Source organism: Carcharodon carcharias, chromosome 13 (genome assembly GCF_017639515.1).
Source record: "Carcharodon carcharias isolate sCarCar2 chromosome 13, sCarCar2.pri, whole genome shotgun sequence".
NCBI classification, from domain to species: domain Eukaryota; kingdom Metazoa; phylum Chordata; class Chondrichthyes; order Lamniformes; family Lamnidae; genus Carcharodon; species Carcharodon carcharias.
In genome coordinates, this window is record NC_054479.1 from 20,431,443 (window position 1) to 20,452,693 (window position 21,251).

At 44.9% G+C, this 21,251-nt stretch overlaps 1 protein-coding gene across 3 annotated transcripts in view; it reads right to left on the reverse strand.

Moving 5' to 3' along the window:
• Positions 1 to 21,251, reverse strand: part of LOC121285485 (probable E3 ubiquitin-protein ligase HECTD4) — a 301,376-nt gene that overhangs the window by 8,669 nt on the left and 271,456 nt on the right. For all 3 annotated transcript variants that reach the window (XM_041201967.1, XM_041201965.1, XM_041201968.1), the window contains exons 69-73: positions 19,126 to 19,245; positions 17,688 to 17,843; positions 11,916 to 12,019; positions 3,350 to 3,571; positions 1,183 to 1,349 (exon numbers count right to left, since the gene is read on the reverse strand). In XM_041201967.1, coding sequence (XP_041057901.1) covers positions 1,183 to 1,349; positions 3,350 to 3,571; positions 11,916 to 12,019; positions 17,688 to 17,843; positions 19,126 to 19,245 — 769 coding nt within the window. The remainder of the gene's footprint in view (positions 1 to 1,182; positions 1,350 to 3,349; positions 3,572 to 11,915; positions 12,020 to 17,687; positions 17,844 to 19,125; positions 19,246 to 21,251) is intronic.

The window sequence follows — 21,251 nt, forward strand, 5'->3', positions numbered from 1 at the left end:
GCTTACAGTGGGGAGGGGGTGGCAAGGGCAAGATGTGTTTGGTGGTGGCATCAGGCTGGAGTTGGCAGAAATGGCAGAGGATGACCCTTTGAATGCAGAGGTTGGTGGGGTGAAAAGTGAGGACAAGGGGGGCCCAATCATGGTTCTGGGGATGAAGGGGTGAGGACAAAGGTGTGAGAGATGGGTCAGACACGGTTGAGGGCCCTGTAACCCTCAGTTCAGGAAAAAAGAAGACATGTCAGAAGTGCTATTTTGGAAGGTAGCATCATCGGAACAGATGCGACAGAGGCAGTGGCACTGGGAGAATGAATGATTTCCTGGTTGTTTTCCAATTGAGCTCATCCAAAATTTTGTTGTCCATATCCTAACTTGCACCAAGTCCCTTTCACAAATCACTTCTGTACTCAATGAGCTACACTGACTCTAGGTCTGTCAATGCCTTTATTTTAAAATTCTCATTCTTGTTTTCAAATCTCTCCATGACTTCATATTTCCCTACCTCTGTAACCTCTTTCAATCCTCTGAGATTTCTGCGCTTCTCCAATTCAGGCCTCTCATAGCATGCCTTTGTATGTTTTAGCCCTCAGCTCTGGAATTTCCTCCCTAAACCTTTTCACCTCCTTTAAAATACTTCTTAAAAACTACCTCTTTGCCCAAATTTTTAGTTTAACTGGCTCGTGTCAAATTTTGATTGATGTTTGCCCCTTTGAAGTGACTTGGAACATTTTATGATGCTACAGACACTATATAAAAATGTATTGCCATTGCCTACTGCCTGGGAGTAAGTTACCAGATAACATTCTAACTGGAATATAATGCACTGTGACAACCCGTTAGGAAAGAGGAAAAAAAACACTTCCCTTTGAAAAACATTTCAGACTTTGGAAACAAATTCCTATTTTACCTGTTGCCACTAAATCCAGCCATAAAATTTTATTTTACGTTCTTCTTTAATTCCTATCCACCTTTCCCAATTGCTTCAAGTACCCTAGCCTTTATCTAGAAACAATTTCTGTATTCCTCAATTCCTGTAAGACGTTAACTTGCACAGTAGTTTTCCCATTCTCTGATTTGCCGGACTCATGGAATGCTAACATTTTAACCTGCTGGACAGCAGATGGAGTGTACATTACATTTGTGATCAAAGCGGTGGAAGAAAATGTACACCTATCATTTACTCACATAACAGCGATATTCCTGCCTCCAGGACATAGCTCCACTTCCTCGCCTGTCATGGTGATGTAGCTGAATTTACAGCAGGGTTTATTGGGTGATTCAGGGCTCTCTGTGGTTAAGTGATGTGATGTTACTTCAGCACACAGTGCCTCAAGTTCTGTCTCATTATTAACCTGGAACCATAAAAATCATGTGAAGCACAATCCAACACTTAAGAATCATAGAAAACAGTCCAGTCACACCACTTTTAATTAGTTACTCCAATATCAACTGCAAAGCTATATGATCCTTACATCAAAAAACCCAAACCTCCAGGGAGCTGTTATTACTTGCTATCCCTCACTAGCGAGGATGATTGTCTTCCATGAGTCCGAAGATGGCTTGATGAGGCTGGTTGGGGATCTGCAGATGTTATGACACATTCTGGGAGGGAGGGGAAGGGGTGAGGGCAGAGATGCGGGAGATGGGTTAGACATGGTTGAGGGCCCATGGAAAAAGGAAAAAGGTAGACATGTCATAAGCACCGTTTTGGAAAGTAGCATCATTGGAACAGATGCGGCAGAGGAACCGGGAGAATGAATGATTTCCTGGTTGTTGGCATGTGGAATATCTGGTCATGTGTTATCAGTTTGGGTCATGGCACGTTCTTTTCGCCTGGTATTTGACATCCAAACTATATGACTAACCCAAAGAAGCTGATGGAGGATGATCATAGCCTCGATACTTGTGATGTCTGCTTGTGAGAGGACACTGATGTTGGTACGTTGTCCTCCCACTTAATATGTAAGATCTTTGTAAGCAGTGCTGATGGTATGACTCCAATGTTTCGAGGTACATCCTATTATCCATGTTTCAGCCCTATACAATAAGGATGGGATCACGACCACATGGTAGACCATGAGTTTGGTTTCAGTTTTGATGTTGTGATCTTCAAACACTCATTTCCTCAGGTGGCCAAAGGCCGCACCAGCAGATTCCAAGTGATGGTGGATTTCTTTGTCAATGTCAGCCTTCTGTGAAAGATAACTTCCAAGGTACTGGAAGTTTTCCACATTTTCCAGGCACTCATGATGAATTCTAATCAATGGACCTGGGGCATGTGCATTTGGAGCTTGCTGATGGAAGACTTGCTGATGGAAGACTTGCTGATGGAAGACTTGCTGATGGAAGACTTGCTGATGGAAGACTTGCTGATGGAAGACTTGCTGATGGAAGACTTGCTGATGGAAGACTTGCTGATGGAAGACTTGCTGATGGAAGACTTGCTGATGGAAGACTTGCTGATGGAAGACTTGCTGATGGAAGACTTGCTGATGGAAGACTTGCTGATGGAAGACTTTGGTCTTCTGAATGTTGAGTCCAAGTTCCATCTTCCTGTATCCATTACAGATCCTTGTGAGGTTAAGGCAGGAGTCAAACAAGGTTATGTTATCACTCCAACTCTTTTATCACCCTTCCTTGCTGCCATGCTCCGTCTGACTAGAGACATGCTCCCTGTTGGAGTACAGCTTATTTACTGATTAGATGACTATTTAATCTCAGAAGACTCCAATCAAAAACTAAGACCATCCCGATCTCAGTCACTGAGCTCCAATATGCTGATGATGCTGCAGTAAGTGGAAACGGATCTCCAGAGAATCGTCAATGCATTTACTGAGGCATGTGAGAAGATTGGACTTACATTCAACATTCAGAAGACCAAAGTCCTCCATCAGCAAGCTCCTGGGGGTAGGCCATTGAGGAAAGGGGAACCCACTCCAGAACTCCAAGCCCTTTGATAAGGTGAAGGGAGGGAGGATGGTGTTAAATGTCTGACAGCCAAGTTGGTGAAGGAGACCTGAAGTCAATCTTTCCTCAGTTTTAAATATATTCACAAATTTTACAAACGTATAGCTCCTAACTCTACAATCCACTCCCAGTGTCAATAAATATCTCTTTATATGTGCTCAATTATATAATTAATGCCCTCCACCAGTATATCCTTAACCTTAATTTATACAATTAACAAGTGGGGGCATTTTGCCCCAAATACCCAACCCCTCATGGACAAGTAGAATCCATTCCAAAAATCCAGGCCTTCCCCCTCAAAAAGTGAGAGATTGGTGGGGGAGGGGAAAAGAGAGGGGACAAGTGAATCTCAAAATACAAACTCTCAAGGTACTGAACAACTTACAGTCTCAAACTTCTTGATGTAGTTGTATGTCAAGATGTCAACCTCCTGCAGATCCCACTCTGGATCCAAAGGCTCCCCAACTAGAGTCTTCCAAAATGTTGGGAGGAGATCAAGAGGCAGTGGGACATCTGCTCGGATAGCAATTCCAAGTAACTGCCCGAAGAAGTGTAGCAGTTGTTCCTCTGTATATGTTATTGGGCCAGGGGTAAGGATATGCTTGCCCTAAGAAAGTATTTAACCAGACACAAGATAGATGTACAATGTAATTAGTCTGAAAATCCAACACAATCTCAACATTTCTAGCCTTCGTTCAACTAGAGATGATCTGCATGACAATGTTCAGTGTTGTCCCTATGTTTAATCGGTGTCTCTATGCTGCAGTAATAAAAAAAAATCCCATTAAAGCCAATGCAATGATTTTGTATATGATAGTCATTTCTTCAATTTTAAATTGCTTTCAGCATTAGAGATTGACCTATAATCACAAGTTCTTCACCCTGATTTCATATAGTTCAAAAATGCTCTCTTTAGAAACAAACTAAATTTGGAAGGGAAGGTTCTACAATTACATTGTTAGACGTCCCACAGATTGTGTGGACAAAGTACAAAAAGTTCCACATACCCACTATGCTTTATTCAAATTCTAATGACAATACAGCACAAGGAATAAATATTTAGCCTCAAATTGTTTTAAATCTATTTTTAAACAGAATGCAATACATCATTTAGAGAAGTTAGTTAATTATTTTGATGGCTCACTGACTTTCCTGTGAGTAATTGAGTCTTATGTACCAGGAAGGATACATGCTTGTTACAATCATCAATTTCAGCTGGGGCAATGATTGAAATGCTTCAAATGGATAGTGCCAATGGGTTTGTGAGGGGTTATGTGCCCACTCCTGATCACTATCCATTATATCTTGATGAGAAGTAGATTTCAGGTAAGGACAGGAATGAGTATTGATGTCATCCCAAATGGCCAAACAGCTTAAGATTCACTTCCTGAACATAAAACTTGTAATGATTTTTGGACAAGTACTGCAAGGTACTTAGTTGCCGTAAATCGATACCATGTCATGATTTTTAAAAAATTATGTACATCATCCAATTTACTGGGATGAAGGCTTTCTATTGCACTAGCTTAGAAATTAATCACCGTCAACTGGCATATAGATAGATCCAACAATCCCACCAAATTTATTTTCCCTATAGTGGCTCCCACTTGGTCATCCCTTTCCTGGGAATGGGCTAAAATGACAAATGTTTTTTTAAATTCATTCATAGGATGAGGGCATTGCTGGCTAGGCCAACATTTATTGCCCATCCCTGATTGCCCTTGAGAAGGTGGTGGTGAGCTATCTCCTTGAACTACTGCAGTCCATGTGGTGTTGGTACTCCCAAAGTGCTGTTAGGGAGGGAGTTCCAGGATTTTGACCTAGTGACAGTGAAGGAATGGCGATATATTTCCAAGTCAGGAAGGTGAGTGGTTTGGAGACGAATCTCCAGATGGTGATGTTCCCATGTGTCTGCTGCCCTTGTCCTTCTAGACGGTAGTGGTTATGGGTTTGGAAGGTGCTAAGGAGGCTTTGTGAGTTCCTGCAGTGCATCCTGTAGATGATACACACTGCTGCCACTGTGTGTCAGTGGTGCAGGGAGTGAATGTTTGTGGATGGGATGCCAATCAAGTGGACTGCTTGTCCTGGGCAGTGTCCAGCTTCTTCAGTGTTGTTGGAGTTGCACTCATCCAGGCAGGAGGACAGTATTGCATCACACTCCTGACTTGTGCCTTGTAGATGGTGGACAGGTTTTGGGGAGTCAGGGGGTGAGTTACTCGCCACAGGATTCCTAGCCTCTGACCTGCGCTAGTAGGCACAGTATCCATTTCTCTCCTGTGTTTGACAAGGTGTTTACTAAAACCCGCTTTCACAGCCATATCTCCTTTCTCAGTGACTGTCTCCGTCTCCGACTTACCCCACGTGGATTTCAACTGAAATTCCACCCATGTTTCGAACCCACCCAGGATTACAGGTATCTCCGGGACATAAAACGTTTCTCGGACTGCTGTTCCCAATCACATTCTGAGATCCACACTCAGTGCCATGCGCCGCCATATGAACACACTCCTCTCCCTCCAGCAGCACCACCGTACCCTTTTTCAAAGCTGCGCGTGCCCCCAGTTTCATTTTATTCTTCGTCTCATCCGACGCCTCAACAAGAAACTTTTTCTCTTTCTCTCAAGTGCTAAGGAACGCAAGCTCCAACAACTCATCGACACCAACAACCATCTAGGACCCTCCACCCCTGCCTGTCCCTCCGTCCCCACACCATCTTCCAATCCCAGCCCCAGCCGTGTATTCACTATACCCCCTGACCTTCCCCTCTCCGATGCTGAACATTCAGTACTCAGCAAAGGACTTAGTTTCATACCCTTACGCCCTCACCTCAATGAATTTCGGGCTCGGCATGATGTTGAACTCTTCTTCCGCCGTCTTCGTCTCCGGGCTCACTTCTTTGGGCAGGAGTCCTCTCCCCATTCAACGGATCCTTTCACCTACCTCCAATATTCTCCCTCCACCTGGACCCCTCCCTCTGGATTCTTACTTTCTCTTGATCTTTTCATTGAGAACTGTCGGCGCGACATTAGTCGTCTCAATTTCTCTGCTCCTCTCACCCATTCTAGTCTCTCTCTCTCTCTGAACTTACTGCACTCCATTCTCTCAGGTCCAACCCTGACATTGTCATCAAACCCGCTGACAAGGGTGGTGCTGTTGTTGTCTGGCACACTGACCTCTACCTTGCGGGGGCTGAGCGTCAACTCGCAGACACTTCCTCCTACCTCTCCCTGGATCATGACCCCACCACTGAACATCAAGCCATTGTTTCCAGGACTGTCACTGACCTCATCTCCTCTGGGGATCTTCCTCCCACAGCTTCTAACCTGATAGTCGCCCAACCTCGGACGGCCCGCTTCTACCTCCTAACCAAAATCCACAAACAGAACTGTCCCGGTAGACCGATCGTCTCAGCTTGCTCCTGCCCCACAGAACTCATTTCTCGTTATCTTGACTCCCTTCTCTCTCCCCTTGTCCAGTCCCTTCCCACCTACATCCGTGATTCCTCTGACACCTTACGTCATATCAGCAATTTCCAGTTCCCTGGCCCCAACCGCTTACTCTTCACCATGGACGTCCAATCCCTCTACACCTCCATCCCCCACCGGGATGGTCTGAGGGCCCTTAGCTTCTTCCTTGAACAGAGGCCCGAACAATCCCCATCCACCACTACTCTCCTCCGTCTGGCTGAACTTGTTCTCACACTGAACAATTTCTCCTTCAACTCCTCTCACTTCCTCCAAATAAAAGTGTGGCTATGGGTACCCGCATGGGCCCCAGCTATGCCTGTCTCTTTATGGAGTATGTGGAACATTCCTTGTTCCAGTCCTACTCCGGCCCCCTTCCACAACTCTTTCTCCGGTACATCGATGATTACTTCGATGCTGCTTCATGCTCTCGTCGGGACTTGGAAAAATTTATTAATTTTGCTTCAAATCTCCACCCCTCCATCATTTTCACGTGGTCCATCTCTGACATTTCCCTTCCCTTCCTTGACCTCTCTGTCTCAATCTCTGGTGATAGACCGTCCACCAATATCCATTATAAGCCTACCGACTCACACAGCTACCTCGATTACATCTCCTCACACCCTGCTTCCTGTAAGGACTCCATCCCTTTCTCTCAGTTCCTTCGCCTCCGTTGCATCTGTTCCGACGATGCTACCTTCAAAAACAGTTCCTCTGACATGTTCTCCTTCTTCCTTAACCGAGGTTTTCCACCCACGGTCGTTGACAGGGCCCTCAACCGTGTCCGGCCCATCTCCCGCGCATCCGCCCTCACGCCTTCTCCTCCCTCCCAGAAACATGATAGGGCCCCCTTGTCCTCACTTATCACCCCACCAGCCTCCGCATTCAAAGGATCATCCTCCGCCATTTCCGCCAACTCCAGCATGATGCCACCACCAAACACATCTTCCCTTCACCCCCCCTATCGGCATTCCGTAGGGATCGCTCCCTCTGGGACACCCTGGTCCACTCCTCCATCACCCCCTACTCCTCAACCCCCTCCTATGGCACCACACCATGCCCACGCAAAAGACGCAATACCTGCCCCTTCACTTCCTCTCTCCTCACCGTCCAAGGACCCAAACACTCCTTTCAAGTGAAGCAGCATTTCACTTGCATTTCCCCCAACTTAGTCTACTGCATTCGTTGCTCCCAATGTGGTCTCCTCTACATTGGAGAGACCAAACGTAAACTGGGCGACCGCTTTGCAGAACACCTGCGGTCTGTCCGCAAGAATGACCCAAACCTCCCTGTCGCTTGCCATTTTAACACTCCACCCTGCTCTCTTGCCCACATGTCTGTCCTTGGCTTGCTGCATTGTTCCAGTGAAGCCCAATGCAAACTGGAGGAACAACACCTCATCTTCCGACTAGGCACTTTACAGCCTTCTGGACTGAATATTGAATTCAACAACTTTAGGTCTTGAACTCCCTCCTCCATCCCCACCCCCTTTCTGTTTCTTTCCACTTCCTTTTGTTTTTTCCAATAAATTATATAGATTTTACTTTTCCCACCTATTTCCATTATTTTTAAATATTTTTAAATCTTTTATGCTCCCCCCACCCCCACTAGAGCTATACCTTGAGTGCCCCACCATCCATTCTTAATTAGCACATTCGTTTAGATAATATCACCAACTTTAACACCTCTGTGTTCTTTTGTTCTGTTGTCTGTGACATCTTTTGATGATCTGCTTCTATTACTGCTTGTTTGTCCCTACAACCACACCAACCCCCTCCACTTCTCTCCCCCCACCCAAACCCCCCACCCCACACACACACACCTTAAACCAGCTTATACTTCACCCCTTTCTTGGATTCACTCAAGTTCTTTAGAAGGGTCATGAGGACTCGAAACGGCAACTCTTTTCTTCTCCGCCGATGCTGCCAGACCTGCTGAGTTTTTCCAGGTAATTCTGTTTTTGTTTTGGATTTCTAGCATCCGCAGTTTTTTTGTTTTTATAACAGTATTTATATGGTTAGTCCAACTCCGTTTCTGGTCAATGGTAACCCCCTGGATGTCGATGATGGGGGATTCAGTGATGGTAGTGCCATTGAATGTCAAGGCGTCATGGTTAGATTCTTTAGTTGGGGATGGTCATTGCCTGGCACTTGTGTGGTGCGAATGTTACTTCCCACTTGTCAGCCTGAGCCTGGATATTGTTCAGGTCTTGCTGCATTTGGACATGGACTGCTTCAGTATCTGAGTCATGATTGGTGCTGAACATTGTGCAATCATCAGCGAGCATCCCCACTTCTGATCTTATAAGAAATAGGTGCAGGAGTAGGCCATTTGTCCCCTCAAGCCTTCCCCGCCATTCAATAAAATGATGGCTGATCTGCCCCAGGCCTCCTCTTTCGTAACAGTTCCTCATAGCCCTCAACTCCCCGATATTTCAAAAATCTATTTACCTCCTCTTTAAATACTCAGTGATCTAGCCTCTAGAAGGAAGGTCATTGATGAAGCAGTTGAAGATGGTTGGGCCTAGGACATTACCCTGAGGAACTCCTGCAGTGATGTCCTGGAAAGGAGATGATTAACCTCCAACAACCACACCATCTTCCAACGTGCTAAGTATGACTCCAAACAGTGGAGAGTTTCCCCCCTGATGCCCACTGACTCCAGTTTTGCGAGGGCTGCTTGATGCCACATTTGGTCAAGGGCAGTCACTTTCACTTCATCTCTGGAGTTCAGCTGTTTTGTCCATATTTGAACCAAGGCTTTAATGAGGTTAGGAGCTGAGTGTCCCTGGCAGAACCCAAAATGAGCGTCAGGGAGCAGTTTATTGCTAAGCAAGTGCCACTTGACAGCACTGTTGATGACACCTTCCATCACTTTATTGATGATTGAGAGTAGACTAATGGGGCGGCAAGTGACCAGTTCGGATTTGCCCTGCATTTTGTGTACAGCACATGCCTGGAAAATTTTCAAAATTGCCAGGTAGATGACAGTGCTGTAGCTGTAGTATTTGCAGTATCCAGTGACTTCAGTCATTTCTTGCTAGCACGTGGAGTGAACTGAATTGGCAGAAGACTGGCATCTGTGATGCTGGGGGCCTCCAGGGGAGGCCGAGATGGATCATATACTTGGCACTTCTGGCTAAAGATCGTTATAAATGCTTCAGCCTCATCTTTTGCACTGATGTGCCAGGCTCCTCCATCATTGAGGATATTTGTGGAGCCTCCTCCTCCAGTGAGCTGTTTAACTGTCTACCATCATTCACGACTGAATGTGGGGGGACTGTAGAGCTTAGATCTGATTTGTTGGTTGTGGAATTTCTTAGCTCTGTCTATCACTTGCTGGACTACTTGTGTGCCAAACAGTATGTTGTAGCTTCACCAGGTTGACATCTCATTTTTAGGTGTGCCTGGTACTGCTCCTGGCATGCCTTCCTGCATTCTTCATTGAACCAGGGTTGATCCTCTGGCTTGATGGCAATGGTAGATTGGGGCGGGGGGGGGGGGGGGATGATGATATGCTGGGCCATGAGGTCACAGATTGTGGCTGTACAATTCTGCTGCTGTTGATGACCCACAGCACCTCATGGTTGCCCAGTCTTGAGGTGCTAGATCTATTCGAAATCTGTCCCCTTTAGCACGGTGATAGTGCCACACAACACAATGGAGGATATCCTCAATGTGAAAATGGGACAATCTCCACAAGGACTCTGCGGAGGTCACTCCCACCGATACAGCCATGCACAGATGCTTCTGCGGCAGGCAGGTTGGTGAGGATGAGGTTCTCTTAGTTTCCTCACCACCTGCTGCAGATCCAGTCTAGCAGCTATGTTCTTTAGGACATGGCCAGACTCGGTCAGTGGTGGTGCTACTGAGCCACTCTTGGTGATGGACATTGAAGTGCCCCACCCAGAGTACATGCTGTGTCCTTGCCACCCACAGTGCTTCCTCCAAGTGGTGTTCAACATGGAGGAGTACTGATTCATCAGATGAGGGGGCACGGTGCATGGTAATCAGCAGGAGGTTTCCTTGCCCATCTTTGACCTGATGCTATGAGATTTCATGGGATCTGGAGTGGATGTTGGGGACTCCCAGGGCAACTCCCTCGCGACTTTAAACCACTGTATCATCACCTCTGCTGGAATGGTGATGGCGGTATCTGGGACATTGTCTCTAAGGTATGATTCTGTGAGTATGACTATGTTAGGCTGTTGCTTGACTCATCTGTGAGACAGCTCTCCCAATTTTGGCATTAGCTCCCAGATGTTAGTAAGGAGGACTTTGCAAAGGCTGAGGCCATTGCCATTTCCAGTTCCGAGGTCAATGTCGGATGTTCCATCTGGTTCAATTTCTTTTTAGGCTTTTTAGCAGTTTGATACAACTGAGTGGCTTGCTGGGCATTTAAGAGACAACCACATTGCTGTGGTTCTGGAGTCACATATAGGCCAGGTAAGGATGGCAGATTTCCTTCCCTAAAAGGCATTAAGTGAACCAGAATCAACAATGGCTTCATGGTCATCATTAGACTTTTAATTCCAGATATTTATTGAATTCAAATTTCACCAGCTAGCGTGGTGGGATTCGGACCCACATCCCCAGGGATTACTAGTCGAGTGACAATACTGCGCAGCCGTCTCCCCTGATATTTCAATACTAATCGTATTCAGTGGTCAGATTTAAAGTTGTGGAGACCTACCTCACACAGCAAACAGGCAAGTGTTTAACTGCAAAAATCTGGATGTTCTTTGAAAGTTTTGAGACATTTTTTTAAAAAAAAGATATAACATCTACAAAATTGTAATTGTTCGAAAACTGCTAACCGTATGATGAAATGTTAACTGATACTCCATAATGTAACTTTGGTGAATCTAAGTTGGAACTCATTGATTTGATGTAAATGCCAGCAATCTATTTCAGCATAGAAAAGGTGAATGCATCAAAATTTTCATTTGATGGGTGAAACAAAGAAAAAGCTTACTGTTGGGAATTGGAATTTAACACAGAAAATCCCAGTAATACGCAATAGCTCAGTCAGCCTCTGAAAGAGGGAGATGATTTAGATGGGGCCCTCCACTGGAACAGCTGTACACTTTCCAAGGATGGGACAGTTGCTGAGTACTTTAAGCAATTTGTTGTTATGGCTGATGTGTGCTTGGAATCTTCATATCTGGATTCTCAAGATGAAGGATAATGACAAACTATCTGTGCCACCATCTAGATTGCCTCTGAAGCTAACTCATCTCTCTCTTTCCATCCCTCTACATGGCACCCTCATTGTCCAAGGGTTGCTAATCACAGCTCTCCACATATGTCTATGCCATGATATCACAATAAGGCAAATAGAAGAGGTGGGCCCCAAGAACTATCTCAGCTGGTAAAGGGTCTGAATCCATGTCATCATCATTATTAAGCACCATGCTCTAGCTAACTGAGCTAACCAGTCCCTTCTAACCTTTCAAATATCTGACTGATTATCTGCAACAGTAATTACCTTGTTTCTGTTGGCTGCAGAACTCGGGCAAGGTACAAGAAGTGAAAGTGCTGAACTCTGTAACTCTTTACACACTTGCCACAGGAAGTGTCGAAACGATCCACCTAGAATCCAAACGACAGACACTGAGACATTAGAACCAAAGTTTTGAGACAGGGGTAGGCTTTGGCACACGGACACTTGGCCAGCAGAACAAGCATGTGTAATACTTCATCTGAAATACACCTTAAAGTATGCCGCACTATACTGTGTTGCACTGAAATTTCAATGGAGACTGAGTTCCTGGAGTGGAAATTAATCCCAGAATGTTCGAATTCCAGGAGATGAGAAAGCTATCAACTGAACCAAGCTGGCAATAAAGGGGGAAGAAGCCTAGAGTTGTCTCTGCCCCCAGAATACTTTGGAGTTAAGTCTGATCTCAGAGAAAGAAAAAGAAAGCAAAAATTGAACGAAAAGATCAAAACAATACTGTATCAAACATTGAAGCAAAAGAAAAACGGCAGGAGAGCTCAAAGTTGTGGTGTGCTCCTCGTGGGAAGCCGGGAACATTTCCAGTGCCCGGGACCAGCATATGTGCAGGAAGTGTGTCCAGCTGCTGCTCCTGGAAGCTTGGTTTTCAGAGCTGGAATGGCAGCTGGGGACACTGTGGAGCATCCGTGAGTCTGAGAGCAGTGGACAGCACGTTTAGAGAGGTGATCAAGTGAAGAGACCTGAGGAAGGAAGGGGATGGGTGACCACCAAGCAGTCCAAGAGAAACAGGCAGGTAATTCAGGTGTCCCCTGGGGTCCCGCTCGCAAATCGGTATTCCATTTTGGAGGCTGATGAGGGTGCTGGTTCCTCTAGGGAGTGCTGACAGTGCAAAGCTTCTGGCACCACAAACAGTCTGTCTGTACAGGAAGAGAGGAAGAGCAATAGTAAAAGGGGATTCTATAGTCAGGGGAACAGATAGGCGCTTCTGGGGCCGTCAAAGTGACTCCAGGATGGTGTTGCCTCCCTGGTGCCAGGGTTCGGGATGTCACTGAAAGTCTGCAGTGCATCCTGAAGGGGGAGGGTGATAAGGCAGAGGTCATGGTACATGTTAGTACCAATGACATTGGTAGAAAGAGGGATGAGATCTTGCATCAAGAATTCAGGGAGTTAGGCAGCAGACTGAGAAGCAGGACCTCTCGGGTTATAATCTCTGGATTGCTCCCAGTGCCACGTGCTAGCGAGCACAGAAATAGGAGAATAGCACAGATGAATACATGGCTTAAGAGTTGGTGCAGGAGGGAGGGTTTTAGATTCCTGGATCGCTGGGGCCACTTCTGGGGAAGGTGGCATGGGGACAAGCAGGTCTACATCTGAACTAGAGAGGGACTAACATCCTTGCGGGCGGCTTTGTTAGTGCTGTTGGGAGGAGTTTAAACTAATTCGACAGGGGGAGGGGACACAGGATGTTAACAGAATAGGGACACATCGTAATACAGTAAAACAATCAAGTCAGAGGGAGTACAGCTGCAATAAGTTTCAGGGGAGTAAGGCAAGGCTGGATGGCTTCTACTTTAATGCCAGGAGTATTACAGGTAAAAGCAGATGATTTAAGGGTGAGGATTGACACATGGCATTGTGATATAGTAGCCATCACTGAGACACGTGGTTGAGGGAGGGGCAGGATTCGCAGCTCATCATCCCAGGATATAGAATCTTCAGGCGAGACACGGGAGGGGATAAAAGAGGAGGCATTGCATTATTAGTTAAGGTATTAGTTACTGCATAAGGAGAGATGATATCTTGGAGGAGGCATCGAATGAAGCTTTGTGGGTAGAGCTTAGGAGTGAAAAAGGAGCAACAACATTGTTAGGTGTTTATTACAGACCCCCAGATAATCAGCGGGAAGTTGAGGAGCAAATATGTGCACAATTTGCAGAGGTGTGTTAAACAATAATAGGGTAATTATATTAGGTGATTTCAACTTTCCCAACTTTAATTGGGATAGACGTAGTGTTAAGGGCTTGGATGGAGTGGAATTCCTGAAATGTATACAGGAGAACTTTTTAGGTCAATATGTCCAACAAAGGATGGCTCAGTGCTGGACCTAATTCTGGGGAATGAAGCCGGACAGGTGGCTGAGGTGGTGGTGGGGGTGCATTTTAGTGATAGTGACCACAACATGGTACAATTTAAGCTTGTTATGGACAAAGAAATAGACAAGTTGCAAAAAAATGTTTTGGATTGGGGGTGGAGAGTGGATTTTAGTAAAATAAGCGAGGATCTGGCCAAGGTAGACTGGGAACAGCTACTTGTGGGAAAATCTACAGAAGAGCAATGGGAGGGCGTTCAAAAAGGAAATGGGGAGGGTTAACATGCTCCCTCTCGGGTGATAGGAAGTAGTAACCAGACCAGGGAACCATGGATGACCAGAGATATTCAGGTTACGATGAGAAGGAAAAGAGAGGCTTTTATCAGGTACAAGGGGAGCAAATCAGCAGAGGCATTAGTGGAGTACAGAAAGTGTAGGGTGGAGCTTAAGAAAGCAATTAGGAGAGCAAAGAGGGGATATGAGAAAGCTCTGGCTGGTAAAAGTAGGGAAAATCCCTAGATATTCTATAAGTATATCAATGGGAAGAGGATAACCAGGGAAAGTGTAGGGCCCATAAGGGACCGGGGGGCAGTCTATGGGTGGAGCCAGAGGACATCGGTAAAGTGTTGAACAAATACTTCACATCTGTCTTCACCCAAGAGAATGAGGATGAAGGTATCGAACTCGGGGAGAGAGACTGCGAGGTTCTTGAGCAAATTGATATAGGGAGTAACAAGGTGTTGGAGATAACAAAAACAAACACAGAATTACCTGGAAAAGCTCAGCAGGTCTGGCAGCATCGGCGGAGAAGAAAAGAGTTGACGTTTCGAGTCCTCATGACCCTTCTACAGAACTTGAGTTCCAATCAAGGTGTTGGAGGTGTTGGCAGGCTTAAAAGTGGACAAATCTCCAGGTCCAGATGATTTGTGTCCCAGGCTGCTGAGGGAGGAGATCGTAGGGGCTCTGACCCAAATGTTTAATTCCTCTCTGGCCACAGGGGAGGTGCCAGAGGACTGGAGAACAGCTAATGGGGTTCCGCTATTTAAGAAGGGTTGTAAAGATAAGCCATGGAACTACAGACCAGTGAGTCTCACGTAAGTGGTAGGGAAAATATTGGAGAAAGTTCTGAAGGAGAGAATCTACCTCCACTTGGAGAGGCAAGTTTTGATCAGGGCTACTCAGCATGGCTTTGTCAGAGAGAGGTCATGCCTAACAAATTTGATTGAATTTTTTGAGGAGGTGACCAGGTGTGTAGATGAGGGAAGTACAATTGATGTAGTTTATATAATTTCAGCAAAGCCTTTGAACATGGTCCCACATAGGAGGCTTATAAAGAAGACAAATGCACATGGTCTACAGGGTAATTTGATAAGGTGGATTCAAAATTGGCTTAGTTGTAGGAGACAGAGGGTGAGGACAGAAGGCTGCTTTAATGACTGGAAGCCAGTGTCCAGTGGCATAACACATGGATCTTTGCTGGGCCCCTATTATTCGTCATTTATATAAATGAGATAGATGACTACGTGGGGGGTAGGATTAGTAAATTTGCGGATGACACAAAGATTGGCCGGGTGGTTAACAGTGAGGTTGAGTGTCTTGGGCTACAGGAAGATATAGATGGGATGGTCAAATGGGCAGATAAGTGGCAGATGGAATTTAACCCTGAAAAGTGTGAAGTGATTGACTTTGGAAGGAGTAATTTGACAATGAAGTATTCAATGAACGGCATGACACTAGGAAGTTCTGAGGTGTGTGTGTCCATAGATCTCTGAAGGCGGAGGGGCATGTTAGCGGGGTGATGAAAAAGGCATTTGGGATACTTGCCTTTATCAATCGAGGCATAGATAAGTAGGGAGGTCATGTTGGAGTTATATAGAACCTTGGTGAGGCCACAGCTGGAGTATTGTGTGCAGTTCTGGTTGCCACATTATAGGAAGGATGTGATTGCACTGGGGCGGGGGGGGGGGGGGGGGGGGAGAGGTGCCGAGGAGATTCACCAGGATGTTGCCTGGGATGAAACATTTAAGCTATGAAGAGAGGTTGGATAGACTTGGGTTGTTTTTGCTGGAGCAGAGAAGACTGAGGGGGTGACCTGATCTAGGTGTACAAGATTATGAGCGGCATGGGCAGGGTGGATAGGGAGCAGCTATACCCCTTAGTTGAAGGGGAACACAAGTTGAAGGTGAGGGGCAGCAGGTTTAGTGGGGGGATGTGAGGAAAAACTTTTTTTACCCAGAGGGTGGTGACGGTCTGGAATGCACTGCCTGGGAGGATGGTAGAGGCAAGTTGCCTCACATATTTTAAAAAGTACCTGGATGAGCACTTGGCAGGTCATATCATTCAAAGCTATGGGCTAAGTACTGGTAAATGGGATTAGGTAGGTAGGTCAGGTGTTTCTCACATGTCGGTGCAGACTCGATGGGCCGAAGGGCCTCTTCTGCACTGAGCGATTCTGTGAATTACATTTACTTTTTAAATGCGATACCCATAACTTTATTTTTCAGCTGAGATTTAGACACATTAAAGTATATTTACTCAACTATTTTAGCAGCTTGTACAAAATGTTCACTGGGTTATGAAGGCAAGTGTCAGGACTCTCACAGGGAGGTAGCAAGTCAAGTATTGTTAGGCAAGACACTCAGTCACACAGAGCAATATTGACAATATCCATCTGTGTAGTAAAATTTAAAAAAGCAGATCAATTACACCAGCTGCAATTGTAAGCAGACAATTTTTTTTTATTTGTTCATGGGATGTGGGCATTGCTGGCTGGACCAGCATTTATTGCCCATTCCTAATTGCCCTTGTTCAGAGAGTATTTAAGAGTCAACCACATTGCTGTGGGTCTGGAGTCACATGTAGGCCAGAGCAGGTAAAGGACATTAGTGAACCAGGTGTGTTTTTACAACAATCAGCAATGGTTTCATGGTCATCTTTAGACTTTTAATTCCAGATTTTTATTGAATTCAAATTTCATTATCCACTGTGGTGAGATTTGAACCTGGGTCCCCAGAGCATTACCCTGGGTCTCTGGAATGCTGGTCTGGCAACAATATCACTATGCCTCCTCTCTGCACCCTCGGTTGTGGATACATATTTCAATTAACTGTGGTATGTAAGCTCCCTTGATAACCAATTAGTTAAAAGTACCACCTAGTGTATCCCAAAGCAGTAGAAACCAGACGATTTTAGATTTGATTTCTCTTTTGTAGTGGATTAGCTTGATCTGAGCCAGACAAGCAACTGGGTTATTGCAACTGATCTCTAGGAAGGGAAAATGTCAGCCAGGTTTCCCACTGCTGACCATTATTCAGTGACCACTGCTGAGAGATATTCATGTCTGGACACAAGGTGATCACAACAACTGACTTGGCTGTGATGCTTGGCAAATAGTTTGCCAACATTTCCTATCTCAGCTCACATGTAAAATGGCCACTTGAGGAAGGGCTGAAAGCAGTGACTGCTTGTGACTCTGCACTCCAGCAGGAGTCCACACCTTCAGAGGGGAGGAGAGAAATGGAGAGGTGTTGGGGGGGGGGGGGGGTGGTAGTGGTGGTGTGTGTGTGTGTGTGTGTGTGTGTGTGTGTGGCGAAGGGGGAGAGGAAGAGGTGAGTGGAGTGGAAGATGGGAGGAGGTTTGGAAAGCAAGGTTTTACACTAATATATATGACAACTGATGCAATTATCACTTTCATAACAACCTATATATCTTACTTGTTCCATGTACTTCTTCACCAGTGAAGCGAATATTAAATGCATAAGTTGGGTCCCCACCACTTGCCAACTTGACACAGAGTTGGGAGGAAGGCACTAATGCTAGTTGTCGCGCTGCCTGACAGAAGTAGGTGTTCTCTGATGAACGAATTTCACCTGTGACCATTTAAAGAAAGGAAAACTGTGACCTTACTAATGATTTGAAATGGCACAGAAACTAGTACATCTCCAATGGCATTGCTGAGACTAAAATAACCAAATAATCTATATGTTTTAGTTACTATTATTGTCTCAGTTTGCTTCTAGTGTTGTCTATATCTCATGAACACTTTAATGCATTTATGACTCTTAAAACATCTAACTCATGTCTATCTTAGAAAACAAAAAGTACTAAATAGTAGAAATAAAAGTTAATGAAGTTTATATTTTAATCGTGAAAGTCTACACATTAGTCTTAGATAACAGAGGTGCCTTGGGTCTGCTGGGACGTGGCAGTTCCAAAAGCTGCATTCACTCATCCAAAATTATTTTCTAAACTATCACTAAAATGCTGAATAACCTGTGATTGTCTTTAAAAGTTAAAATATTGCTTAAAGTAAACACAAATAAAATTGAAATTTAAAAGTCTTCAAAATAAATATTTCCATAGGAACACAGGAAGCCGTTCAGCCCCTCAGGCCTGCTCCGCTATTAGATCATGGCTGATCTGGTTATGATCTCAACTCCACTTTGCCGTCTGCCCCTCATAACCCTCAGCTATCAAAAATCTGTCTAACTCTGTCTTGAATAAATTCAATGACACAGCCTCTACTGCTTTCTAGGTCAGAGATTTTCACAAACTAATGACACTTTGAGAGAAAAGATTTCTCCTCGTCTCCATCTTAAATGGTAGACCTCTTGTTCTTAAACTGTGTCTCCTAGTTCAAATCTCTACCACAAGTAGAAACATCCTCCAAGTATCTGCCCTATCAAATCCCCTCTGGATCTTGTGTTTCAATAAGATCACTTGAATCACGCAGTTTGCAGAACCAGAGGTCAATACCTCTCATAAACTGAGCCCTCCAATAAACAGCTGCCTTTAAAAAGATAGAGCTAAAGATGAATAAAAACAAAAAATTGAAATATAGAAAATCTGGGAAACAGTAAAGAAAATGCCCTAATTTCCTAATTCTGAATTATGCCCAATACAAACCAGTCTTCACTCATCAATAGGGTTCAACCTTCTCCCAGATTTGAAACATCCAGGTAGTTACCAGGTTATCCAACCGAAAACTGATATATTTCAACTTTGTGTGAACTTCAAGATATGGAATGGAGAACTATGCACGAACCAAAGCAATACTATGGAAAGAACAGTGCACAAACCGATTCCCAAAGTATATATATTTTTTTGAGGGTAGCTAACATGTTTTCTCAACTCCAACTTTTCCCCGCTTACCTCCTACTATTTCCAGAGGATCCAGAGTTATTTCAGGTGCAGCATGGTCTGCAGTCCGCTGTACAGTTGCGTTCAAAACCCGGTTCATCACAGCTATTTTAGTATCATAAAACACTAACCCTGGAAAAAAAAAGTAATTTATGAACAAGGACACTTCATCAGAATAGTTATGAACATATCTACAGTTTACTTGGAACTCTGGTTCACTAACTTGTGAAAATTTTACAAATAGGAAGATTAATTGGTGATAACAGGGCAAGACTGAACTAGAGCAGAGACAAGAGAAACAGCTAGAAACATGAAATAATTATCTCCCATTTAGTGCTAAGATGGGAGTCTAATTTGGATAGCACCCAAGTTCAGGTGCAGAGGTTGCGATGTGCTATTATTCCACATCTGACTGAATCCATGCAGGCAACATGCAAACTTCGTGTTGTCTACTCATTTCCATGATTGTGATGTGCAGCCCAGTGATGCTTTGTGGCAGCATGCCTCAGCAGGGGATTCAAGTTCATGAAAGGCTAGCACCACTTAAAACCTCACTGTACCTCTTAAGCACATTCTGGTTGCAGCAAGGGCTGGAACTCCAGGGCAACACTGGAAGACATTCATAAAGGACCCAAAATAGTGCATCAAGCAAGATAGCATGCCTGAAGGTTTTTAGATGCCATGTTGGAGTCGCTGGTGCAGGTTGTGGGCTGGAGGAGAGAGGCTCTTTTCCCTCTAGACAACTGCTCAGAAGGCAGAAGGCCATGATGGTCAATGCCAACAATCCAGTGCCAAGGATGTGGGTATAATTCCATTAGAAATTAAATGACCTTAAGAGTGACTGACATCAAAGAACGTATCCTCACTTGCCAAATCCGATCAACTGATGAGCCTCACACACTGCTCCTGGTTTAGATGAAGGGGAAAGTGTTCACTGAAGACCCATGTGGGCAAAGCCTCCTGCTCAGAGCTCTCAGACTCCCTCCGCAAACAGTTCATCTTCTCTGCAAGCAATTTGTCTTCATTGCTGTGTCTGTTCCCATCTCCCTCTGATGTTGCAGCCCACAGGAAAAGGCAACTATAGTTCCCCATCACTGAGAGAAAGTGGTGTATTCAGAGGCAATTCAGAAGCACACAACTCTTGCTGAATGCCACACCACTCCGAGCTGACATAACTAACTCTTCAGGACTTCTCCAGCAACCCAGTACTTCCACTAACTCTACAACAGCAAGGAGACAGTCAAAAGCAAGTCACCTGCAAGTTAGATGGTGGTGCCTTTTTATAGAGCTGTGGATGTTATTGGGGAGAAAGGTCGAGGATTCCTCACCTGTGTGCACTTAGAGGACATCAACTAGAGTGACGATGTCAAAAATGGCAGGCATCAAATGAACACGGAATGCTGACTGACATAGCATTTTGCCCACTCTGCATACTTCCAGCGCATGCACAGAACGCCTGCGCTATTTGCCTCAATACTATGGTGAGCATGGCGCAGCATGCTAAGTGGTCAGGAGGGGCTACCCCACTATTTTTAACGTCCACTGGTGTTATGAGGCTAAATTTTGCAGCCACTAAAACAAAATCAATTCCATTAGCATCTATTCTCAGCAAGAGGCTTGAAAATGCATAAAGCTGCCAAGAATTAACTGACTTTTGGATGCAGGTGAACTGAGAGTTCTAGCAGGTTGAAGCTGCAATGCGCAGCAACATGTGAGAGATGGGAGGCATGGTCTGATGAGTTCATAATCTCAGTATTGCTCTATGGTGAGGCATCAAGTTTTATTACAGATGGGAACAGATGTAATCAAATAGTGATAATAATATTAGACAAACTGGATCATTTGTCCTTGGCCCTCAAACTTTTAAAAAAAAACATTTTCCAGTTTGCTCCACCGCTCTCTTGGCAGCGTACCATTCCAGTGCACTGGTAGCCTCCAGGTCCTCCATCAAATGGCCAGTCTTCTTGTGTAACCCTAACTTGAATATAATGGGAGCGCACAGGTGAGAAAGACCACAGGTGAATGCTGTGGACTGTGTAGAGGGAGAGGAGAAGCCCAGGACAGTTCATCCAAATCCCGTTCTCATCTGGTATTTACACTAGATAGCACTGAGAATAAAGAATCCTGCCCAATGTTGC